Source organism: Rhinichthys klamathensis, unplaced genomic scaffold (assembly GCF_029890125.1).
Source record: "Rhinichthys klamathensis goyatoka isolate OS25496 unplaced genomic scaffold, OSU_Roscu_1.1 h1tg000036l_1, whole genome shotgun sequence".
Taxonomy (NCBI): Eukaryota; Metazoa; Chordata; class Actinopteri; order Cypriniformes; family Leuciscidae; genus Rhinichthys; species Rhinichthys klamathensis.
In genome coordinates this window covers 3,949,906-3,961,185 of record NW_026606584.1, presented here as the reverse complement: position 1 = coordinate 3,961,185, position 11,280 = coordinate 3,949,906, and the positions used below count along the sequence as shown (strand labels likewise).

Genomic DNA, 11,280 nt, shown 5'->3' with positions numbered 1-11,280 from the left:
GCATTCTGTAAACATTCTGTATTGATATGAAAACCCCAAATCGCACGAAAATCAAACACAAAACACATAATATTTCAATCGTGCATTTATTAGTTCCTTGTTTCGGGTGAAGAGATGTCAGTTTCGCTTTGTTATCACGGATGTCCAGTATGAGGAAGTGTACACATGACGCGTCATGCAGAAGAGGTCACGCTGGACCACGTGAGATGATTGACAGCTGTACAGCGAATGATATAGCTTTGAGGTCAAATGTGACGCGATTCAGGAAGAGAAGACACACATCTCGCTCCGTTCGCTGTCTGAGCTCTTTAGATCGCACATTTCAGTGGTAAATGAATAGAAATGTTATTCTTTATGAAGAAATATTTTACTAGCATGTGATAATTATTAATCATTTCTCCAAATATGCGCACAATTGGACTAATAGCCCTGGCGGATGCTGTATATTGTACGTATTTGAACACAAATAAACCGGAGAACACGAGAATTAATGTTTTATGAGTGATGATTTCTATTCAAAATAACGAACATTACAGATTAATTATTTTGCACTCCTGGCATAAATTAAGAAATTAATATCACTGCAAACCAGTTAAATCATAAACAGTGGTCAAACATCGAAGCTGTAGACTTCAACCTTTCTTATGATGCTGAGTTCGTCCAGATCAAGTAAGAGTGTGATATTTTGACAAGTAATGACTTTTGAACAACACTAATCCGGGATCACCAGTGATCCCTGCCTATCAAGGGGTTAACGCTTTTTTAGGGAGTTGATCGCTCGGGAGAACTCCTAGAAAATGAGTGTTGCATGTGATTTTATCCATGATTCCTACGAGCTGTACCGTATTCATTTCAGTAGTAATCGACCAGGACCTGTCTACGGTTAGACACTTCAACGATACTGTCAAACACTGCGTAAATGATCAGGTTAATAGTGTGTGGCAGCGGTTGTCTGAACCGGGCTTCGAGTCTGATATTCCCGGACTTGACGAGGGATATATGCTGACCGCAGTCTTCATCAGGCGTGAGGTTGAAGGCGTAAAGTGTGTACCCATTGAGGAAATCATTCCTGTCGATAGACAGGGCCTGGTTCTTAAGATGTCTTCCGGTCGTCATTGCAAGCTGATAAAATTCACGAACTGCTAATCCGGCTTCAAAATTCGGTTGTAGAGGCTTGGCCGGGAATTGTTGTCCATCAACGTAGACCGCTAGGAACTCCAAATCGTAATGTTTGAACGCAAAGGGGTTTTTATCGTAGGACCCTGTGAATGCGTCGTTATCGACCATAGCTAGGACGATAGATTTTGGTAGCGTTCCTAAAAACAGATTTTCTTGATTTGATACACGAGCCCCGGCAGGTATGGAGAAATTTTTTAGGCATACCCGGTCTATGGGGTACTTGGCGGTAGTCGATAACAACGCCTGGGCATGCCCCAGTCTCACAGGAGGTGATACAGAGACTTTCTTGACGTATAGGGAGGCCGTCACAATATTTAATTTGTACGCCACGTCATCACACCTCATCAGACAGAATTCGTCTTGACTTCGGGTCATGCGTATTTTGATGTCAACCCCGTTTAAGATTAATTTTTCTTGAAAGAAGATATCACTATGAATAGGGGCCAACAACTCCACCACCTTACTACCACTCGTGTAGAGCGATCGCTTCGTCAAACCCCCGTTACGACCCACGGGGTCATTCACATCCATATGACCAGCGGTGTCTTTGAAAAACAGACCGGCTGAGAATAGTGATTCCAGCGCATCTTTACTGTAGTTGATCAGGCTCTCTATAATGCATCGGTAAGGGTACGTGCTCGAGCTCTGGGATATCAGTCGATCGCCGAGGCTCACATCAACTTGTGAGAATATAGTGGCTCCGGGGTAGTTTATCAGAGCAACCCTCGCAGGGTCTGCAATGTCTGCTCCGTTAGGTCTCGTGATTTTAAGTTTGAGATATAATAATGTATTATTTAGATCCACATAATCTTCGCCGTTCCCCGCTATGAAAAACTCCAAAGGGGCCGAGTCCGATATAGCCGATAAAGGCGGTACTTCTAAATAGCCGTTTTTCTCAATAACCGTTTGTGTTAGTGGAACCGTAAATAAGTCTAACTCAGACTTAATGCATTCACCCGACATGCGGTGCAGTAACGCCATGTTAGAATATTGATTTTATGGCTCTCTTAACAGAGGCTTTCCGACTCACAGACTTCTTACGCTTTCGTCGTATGACTGAGCGTCTCTTAGGACCCCGCTTTGTTTTCTTCTTTAGCTGACGACCACGCCTCCTCACACCCGGTGGTTTAGACATTCTCTTACGAGCCATGACCATCAGACCGGAGCCGTCTTGAGTTCTAGTATTATTGGCATACGATCTCGACAACGCATTTGAGACAACGTCGGATACTATATTTTTAGCAGCAGATTTTAGGTGGGGTTTCGCGATACTAAATCCTCTTTTTAGTAGTGGTATGGCCATCCTAAACAGCCCCCTGAAAAGACCTCCCAGCCCCGCCCCATACATAACTCCCCCACCTGAATATCCGGGTAGACCTCCACCGGCCTGATTTTGGTAGTAGTTAACATATTCAGCAGCATTCGTCTCGCGGGGGTTATAATAATAGCTCATTTTTAAAGAATTGTATGATTCGCCGGCTTAAAGTGTAGTTTTACGATGACTTTGCCGTAAGAAAATGGTATTTCACGATTTTGATCGTCCTTAAGCTCTATGGCGATGTCAGTAATGTGGTCCTTATTGATTGACGCGTAATGGGGGCTATCGTATCTAACACTGACTGTTTCATTGTCTTCACCCGATATATGTACGCATCTCAAAAGGGGTACATACGAATCCCCAACTGACTGATATTGAATAATGTCGGTGTAGACGTAGAACGTATAGAACCCCGCGTTGATATCGGCTTGATGAGGAGCGTACATCATAACGGTTTTCGTCAAATCTGCTTCTTTATCGTCGTTTGATTGCCCGAGATAGCCCCCCCTCGATACTCCTAAAATAATGCCGAGTCTCCCTCGGAAGTATAGTGAAACGTTGGGATGTGCTCGCAGAAACACTTTGTTTTTTATTTCATCGTGAGTCAATACCCCATGATTTAGGATAAGTTGATTTATAAGGCGGATGATGGCGTGAATATTTGGGTAGTACCCTCCGGCTATGTTTAATTTTATCGCTTTGTTTTTTTTAATCGTATCACCATCCGGCTCAATGTTTAGGGTGAAATATCCTTCTTTGTCATTAAAGGAGTACCAGCTTCTAGGATATTCGATTTCATCGAGTCCGACTTCCCATTGTCCTTTCAAGTTTATAGTTTTTGCTAGCCTGGTTGTATAGCTGGATAAACGATTTTCAGGATACACCGCCAAAGAGGCGTTGCATGGTAGTGTAACATAGAAGCCGTGATCCTCCATGGTAATCCTTCACACGTATGATCTCATCCGACACACGTTCACATGTTTTTAAGGTCTTTGTAAGTCCACCAGAGCTTTTTTATCAATGTAGCTATTGAATTTCGCAGGCCATCCTAACCATTTCACTAATATTAGTGTAGATCGACCCTGTTTTTTCTGACCTAAAATCTTTTCCACCTTAAAAAATTTTTTTTTACTTACAATTTTTTTTTGTAACTCCTTTTCATAAAAATAGTTAGTTTCGCCGTCATAATCCGATAGTCTGTAGACGGGGGGTTGACGCGGAATACATGCTGATATGGTGAAAAATTCCTCTGTATAGTTCTGTTCATAACCTTTGGTGAACGGACCTCGCACTTTGGAGATCCTCACAACATCACCTACTTTGAACTTAAATTCACATTTCTTGTTCTTCTTTATTTCTCCGTACAAATTTTGATAAACCTGTGCGTCGTTTATTTTATCAACGTCCACCGGTCTCATTCTAATACTCCTGTGATAACTGGAGTTGTATCCCTGCAGGATATCTTGTAAAACATCGATGTATCGTCGGGAATTTGTAGCCGTTAAAAATCGCCACATACGACTTTTTAATGTTCTGTTAAAACGCTCCACAACGCTTGCTTTCAAATCGGTAGCGGTAGCGAAATGATTGATTTTATGCTTTTTCATAACATCTTGAAAATGTTTGTTAAAAAACTCCTTGCCCTGATCCGTCTGCAATTTCTGCGGAACACGACCCTCTTCGAGTATAGACACAAACGCTTTAGTTACTTCAATACCAGTCTTATTCTTCAGTGCACGGACCCATGCGTACTTGCTAAATACATCGATGCACGTCAGCAAATATTTATTATTATCATTTTCCTTGGAATAGGCTGTCATGTCCACAAGATCGGCTTGGAATTGAGCATCTATCGCATACACCACAACTCTATTGCGTTTGTATTTTATAGGAGCTGTTCTGTGTAATGTATAGGCGTCCTCTCCAGACAACCAATCGGAAACCTCTTTATCACTTAGTCTAACTCCACTATCCTTTAAGATGGCGTCTTTTAAACGCTTTTTACCCCCTAAAGACCCTGGATTGGATGGTGTATAATAAGCATTTTTCATAAGCTCCGACATGTTGACGTGTCAAACTCTGTAAAAGAATAACTCATACGAACTATGTGTTTCAATCTTTTATTAAAAAATACAATACAAAAACACCCGATTAATGTTGCAAGCTGTAAACTGTATACATAATGGTTGCATGCCCTAAGTAAAAATAAAAATCAATAATGGTAAGATGTTAGTACATCGTATTTAAAAGGTATTAATAACATAGTTAATAGGCTAACCAGAAGAGAAAATTTCTACATGCCATCATGTTGCGGTCTAGGATGTAATTGACAAACATTTCAATAATCTGGGCCGTGTCATCCTCATCATTGTCTTTTCGTTTTGAAATCAATAGCTGGCATACGTCTGTTACATATGTACACATACATAACAAATCGGGGGTTGCAAACTCATCGCTACAATCAACCATCATATCCAAAGCATCTTTTATCAGTACACATGGTGGTGCAATACCGTTGACGCATATAGTTGGTAAATTTACCCATGAACTATGCACGCCTCTTAAAAATTTCATTTGTACCTTGAGATTTCTTACACATTTGCTTACGAAATCAACATCATCATCATCATCATCACTATCATCATCCGATTGTCTGTCGTACTCGATGACTTTTTGCAGCACTGAAATTAGTTGGCTTCTGTAATGACCTTTAAACATGAATTCCATGAAACTCTTACGGCTAAAGGCTGCAGCCATGCTGACAGGATCGTGGTCACTCATCATTCACGATCGCGAATCCGGTCCACAGATCAACAACGTCGTAGACGAAATCCTTACAGGTCTTGTCCAGAAGTTTGTCCCTGATTTCTTGTAGTTTAGTACCGATGAATGGTTCGTCTCTTAATTCATGTAGAATAGAGCCGACTGTTCCTTGAATCGTCTGAGGATGCGATTTTAATCCACACCTGTTTAGGACAAATGCTATGATGAGTCGTAGGTTAGGTTTAAACAACTTGTTGGATAGCTCATCAAAGTGGGTTTCGAAGAAGTATGTGGGGGGTTCATACAGACAGGAATGTTGTAGTTGGCTTGGATGATCCGTTGCACAACCCTCGCACTCCTCCTTCAGCTTCTCATCGATGAGATGTTGCAGCAGCAGCACGATTGTAGCTTTTACGATTTTGAATCCAATAGCACTGAAGCATCCATCAGTAGCGTCGAAGCCGGGTTTAGTAGCGCCACCACCACACACGTCAGTCAGGAAAGTCAGGTTACGGTATCCTAGTTCCGTTTCTGAGAGTCGGACGCGTCGGGACCGTCTGTTAGAACATTAGCAGTAGCATTGTCGTCAGGATCAGCAAGACCGCGATTGAAAGAGGCACCACAGTCACAGACATATTCGGAATCATCGTCTTGAGACATGGCTTATAAAGAGGAGCTGTGAGGAGGAAACAGACTTACCTCGGTTTATAATGGGCGTAGTAGATGGGCGGGGACGGGAGAGTGTATGTAGCGCTGCGCGCGCATCTCTCAGGATGGAACAGCTGCACTTTGATTTTAGTGTATCCGGCGTACATGTCACACCACTTGAACATCTTGTTTATCGATGAAAAAAGGAGACCCAGCAGGCATGTGTCGCTCCATTTGAACAAAAATTGCATAGCGTACAGATCTTGATGTTCATTTTGTAGAACCGCTCCTGAACGATCGCAAAGCTTTGTCTTATCTTTGCAACTGAATATGAACACACATTCGGCCTCTTTCTTGTTAGTATGATCCCCAACCACACGGTACCGAACATTTCCACCTTCCCCGTCCCACTCGCCGATGTACAATGGCTCGTTTCCACCATCATTCAAATCATTCCAGATGCGGGTGTAAAATAATGACCAGTCTTTTTCAGGAAATACCAGACAGGGATCTTCTCCCGGTATAAATACATCCAGGTTTTCGGTCGTGTAGAGCGTAACCGTGCGAAAGTGTTTATGAAATATGTAGCCGAATACCCGATTACTATTCATCAAAAATTCGCCTCTTACAATGGTCGAATTATCATGGAGAAACTATGTCAAACTGATATGCTCCTGACATTTTCTCGGTGCCATCATCAGATTTTCCACTATCTCTTCATCCATCTTACGCTCGGGGGTTTTAGCTGCATTAAAACAATCCATATCGATATGTCTCACCACACGTGTCTGCTTCACAGAAATACGATCGCCTATTTATACAGGGCTGAGAGACTGTAATAAAAGACATCCCCATTCCAAACATCCACCTGAAAAAACATTCCTCTCAGTCACACCAAGCAAATTGCCCCATCATAAACACACACACACATAAACACACAGCCATAAACTCCGGAAACACATGGTCAGGGTCAAAAGTTCACATACCATCTGGTGGTCGTAAAACCCCCATCCCTGCTACACATCCTGTCATAAATATTTCATAATCATATTCATAATCATAAATCATAACCTGTCATAAAAATCATATTTAGGGTCATAAATCATTTTTGACACAAGCTCCCTCATATATACTACTTATACACTCACCGGCCACTTTATTAGGTACGCCTGTCCAACTGCTCGTTAACACTTAATTTCTAAGCAGCCAATCACATGGCGGCAACTCAGTGCATTTAGGCATGTAGACATGGTCAAGACAATCTCCTGCAGTTCAAACCGAGCATCAGTATGGGGAAGAAAGTTGATTTGAGTGACTTTGAACGTGGCATGATTGTTGGTGCCAGAAGGGCTGGTCTGAGTATTTCAGAAACTGCTAATCTACTGGGATTTTCACGCACAACCATCTCTAGGGTTTACAGAGAATGGTCCGAAAAAGAAAAAACATCCAGTGAGCGGCAGTTCTGTGGGCGGAAATGCCTTGTTGATGCCAGAGGTCAGAGGAGAATGGCCAGACTGGTTCGAGCTGATAGAAGGGCAACAGTGACTGAAATAACCACTCGTTACAACCGAGGTATGCAGCAAAGCATTTGTGAAGTCACAACACGCACAACCTTGAGGCGGATGGGCTACAACAGCAGAAGACTCCACCGGGTACCACTCATCTCCACTACAAATAGGAAAAAGAGGCTACAATTTGCAAGAGCTCACCAAAATTGAACAGTTGAAGACTGGAAAAATGTTGCCTGGTCTGATGAGTCTCGATTTCTGTTGAGACATTCAGATGTTAGAGTCAGAATTTGGCGTAAACAGAATGAGAACATGGAACCATCATGCCTTGTTACCACTGTGCAGGCTGGTGGTGGTGGTGTAATGGTGTGGGGGATGTTTTCCCGGCACACTTTAGGCCCCTTAGTGCCAATTGGGCATCGTTTAAATGCCACGGCCTACCTGAGCATTGTTTCTGACCATGTCCATCCCTTTATGGCCACCATGTACCCATCCTCTGATGGCTACTTCCACCATGTCACAAAGCTCTAATCATTTCAAATTGGTTTCTTGAACATGACAATGAGTTCACTGTACTAAAATAACCTCCACAGTCACCAGATCTCAACCCAATAGAGCATCTTTGGGATGTGGTGGAACGGGAGATTCGCATCATGGATGTGCAGCCGACAAATCTGCGGCAACTGTGTGATGCCATCATGTCAATATGGACCAAACTCCCTGAGGAATGCTTCCAGCACCTTGTTGAATCTATGCCACGAAGAATTGAGGCAGTTCTGAAGGCAAAAGGGGGTCCAACCCGTTACTAGCATGGGGTACCTAATAAAGTGGCCGGTGAGTGTATATATGCGTATATAATACAAAATTGGTTCACAGTTCCAATTATTTATTTATTTTTCAAATTGTGCTTGCAAATTGTATAATATCAAATGTAAAAAATTCTAGTAATTGTGCAGTTAATTATCATACTGTTTTTACAGAAAGTTTGGGAATGTATCCCAAATGTGTCACTAATAAAACACAATACAAATTATTTAAAGAGGAGGCTTATATTGAGCTTTTAAGATTTACCTAAGATTTATTTATATGTAGCCTACATATATTTTTGCTATTTTAATAAAAAGGTTACAATTACAACAACAATTAAAATTTTAACTATATTTCAAATGTAATCTTTCTTTGTATTATATACTAAAGTATACATTTTATCATACATATTTCACAGTTGCGGATTTATTAGTTTGAATATAGCTTACAATCGAACAAACACTATAATAACATCTTAGCAAACAAGCTTATTTGATGTGGCAGTATTTTACAGTAAAAACGACATCTTGTCTTTCATATGTAACATATCGTTTTTATGATTAGGACATATAAATGTTAATTTGCAGTTTAATACGTTGCTTATACAAAAATATTTTATTTCAACATATTTCAGTCGATTTTTACTCATCTCAGTATTGGAATATAGTTAGGTAAAAGTTGTTCATTCATTCACACACAAAAACGCGATTCAAACAGTCTTTTTGTTTACAGACACTATTCCATATCGCGATTAGCACAAAGCACTTGAAAATAAAGAATGTACCTATTTCCTCGGCTGGATCCGTTGCTCCTCCAAATGAAACTACCTGTAGCCTACTTCTGAGGTAATTTTTCCAGGATTATTATTAAGATAGTACTATTATTCCTCACAGCGTCGTAAATCTGAGTCTCTTTCGGTGGGTTATCCAGCTGATGTGGGCGTGGATCGCCTCAGAGCATTTGTGTTTGAATAGAGCGCGCGCTCCGTAGGCGTGGTCAAATTAACTTTAATGAGCTGAGACGAGAACGACTATCATCTCTCTCTTTTCGTACAGATTACATAAAATGAGAAAAATTTTTTTTAATATAAATTACTTCATTTAAAAGAAGATAATTCAGGCTTCATGCCTGTGTGCCTGTATACCTGTTTGACTGAGTATTTGCAGAGTTACAGATGATTTTTCGGACGCGTTTCAGAATGGACTTCACTGACAGAGAGAACGCAGAACGCGCATCATGTTTATTTTTCTTTATTAGGCGAAAAGCACAACACTTTGTTTTTATTATGAGGTTCCACAAAAAAAATACAAACTTAACAGGATCGAATGATGTACAACACTTATATGTAAGATCAAAATTAACAGAGTAATTTGAGTCTCTTTTGCACTGATAAGGAAAAAAGTGAGCTGGTATCGCCGGCGAGACCGCCGACCCCAGAGAGTTAATGCCCTAATATTGGCAGCCCAGTAATAGTGTTTAAATACAGGCAGGTTCAACCCTCTGATCTAGACTTCTGTAAGTGTGCCTTCGAAATTCTGGCACTTTTGCCATTCCAAATATAGGACAAGATAATTGAGTCCAGGTCGTTAAAAAAGGCTGCGGTGAGATAAATGGGGAGATTTTGACATAAGTATAAAAATTTGGGAAGGGAGATCATTTTAATTGAGTTAATGCGTCCAATCATTGATAAGGGAAGAATTTTCCAGCATTCAATATTTTGTTTTAATTTTGAAATAAATTCTGCGAAATTTAATTTAAATATTAGTTTTGGATCCTTAGGTATGGTCAGACCAAGGTAGGTGAAATGATCATTAACTATTTTGAACGGAATACTTTGTAAAAAACCTGGTGAATAAGTACTGAAAAGAGGCACAAATTCACTCTTTGACCAGTTGATCGTATACCCTGATATTTTACCAAAAGACTCGAGAAGAGGGGGAACTGACTTTTCAGCATTATATAAATACAATATTACGTCGTCAGCGTATAAACTGATAAGCGTTTCCACACCTCCAATCTGAAGCCCCTTCACCTGTGGGTGCTCTCTTATTATTACAGCAAGAGGCTCCAGTGCAATAGCAAAGAGTGCTGGAGACAATGGACAGCCTTGCTGAACCGAGCGTTGCAGAAAAAAAGGGGCTGACCGATCACCATTCGTCAGAACAGAACAGTGTAACGGGAGGGGAACATTGACTGTTGACAACCTGTGAGGGTGGGTTAATGTTTATCAGGTGTGCACGTGTATCGGTAAGGCTCTGTTTACAGGTGCGTCCAATATTGCTGATAAGCCGGCGTTGCAGCGCGATTGGCGGATCCACTCAATAAAGCTACAACATGCGGTCCAGTGAGTGAACAAAAAAGGACCGCGACAAGTTCGACTGTCTCCAACGAATCGGCGCTAAGCCCAACGAAGCATTCACGCACGACTTCACGCCGTGACGACTATCGATTGATCCCTGTCAGCGAGAAGTCTACGATATAAACCAACGCACTCTACTCCTCTTGATTAAGGGAAGTGTGAATTCTTATCACGAATGAACAAGTGGGCACTGACGTGCGTTTGTGTAGAACTCATTTCCCTTCCTCTGTCTCGCATCTAGGATTCACATGTTCCGGATTTCCCTGCTGGCCATTCGGAGTGTACTGCTAATCGCCCGAAGCCGGGACTTGTGTGTGCCACTGCAGATTACTGTTGTTTCGCCGTTAGCGCCTGCCATACTAAGAGCGCCGAGTGGGCGGGGTCGTGAGTGACTTGATGTTGACGGTGGTTTAAGAAACTCTGCCAAATGCACACAACTGTTGTTTTGCTTATTTAAATTTCTATTGGCTTAGTGAGGTGGTTATTGTGGCTGCTCGCCTAGGTTTTATTATCTGTCTGGCGTCATCCAAAAGGAATTAGTTTGGAGGCTACTATTAATTAAACTAATGTAGTTTTAGAAATGATATCTCTTATTGTGTGGGGTTTATTTTGAAGTGCTTACACCTGTACATTGTTACACTTATCATCTGCTCTTGCTGTGTACTTCTCACGTGTGAATGTGTGCTGTATTAGGTACG

The 11,280-nt window shown here is 41.4% G+C and overlaps 1 protein-coding gene across 1 annotated transcript; it reads right to left on the bottom strand.

Annotated features, from left to right (window-relative positions):
- Positions 1–852: 852 nt before the first annotated feature.
- On the bottom strand, positions 853–2,160 carry LOC130081154 (uncharacterized protein F54H12.2-like). Its single transcript, XM_056246113.1, has one exon. The coding sequence runs from the start codon at positions 2,158–2,160 to the stop codon at positions 853–855; it is 1,308 nt and encodes a 435-aa protein (XP_056102088.1).
- Between the last annotated feature and the right edge of the window lie 9,120 nt (positions 2,161–11,280).

What these genes read in the sequence shown, in the direction of transcription:
- LOC130081154 (XM_056246113.1), bottom strand. Translation starts at nt 2,160, where the DNA reads ATGGCGTTACTGCACCGCATGTCGGGTGAATGCATTAAGTCTGAGTTA.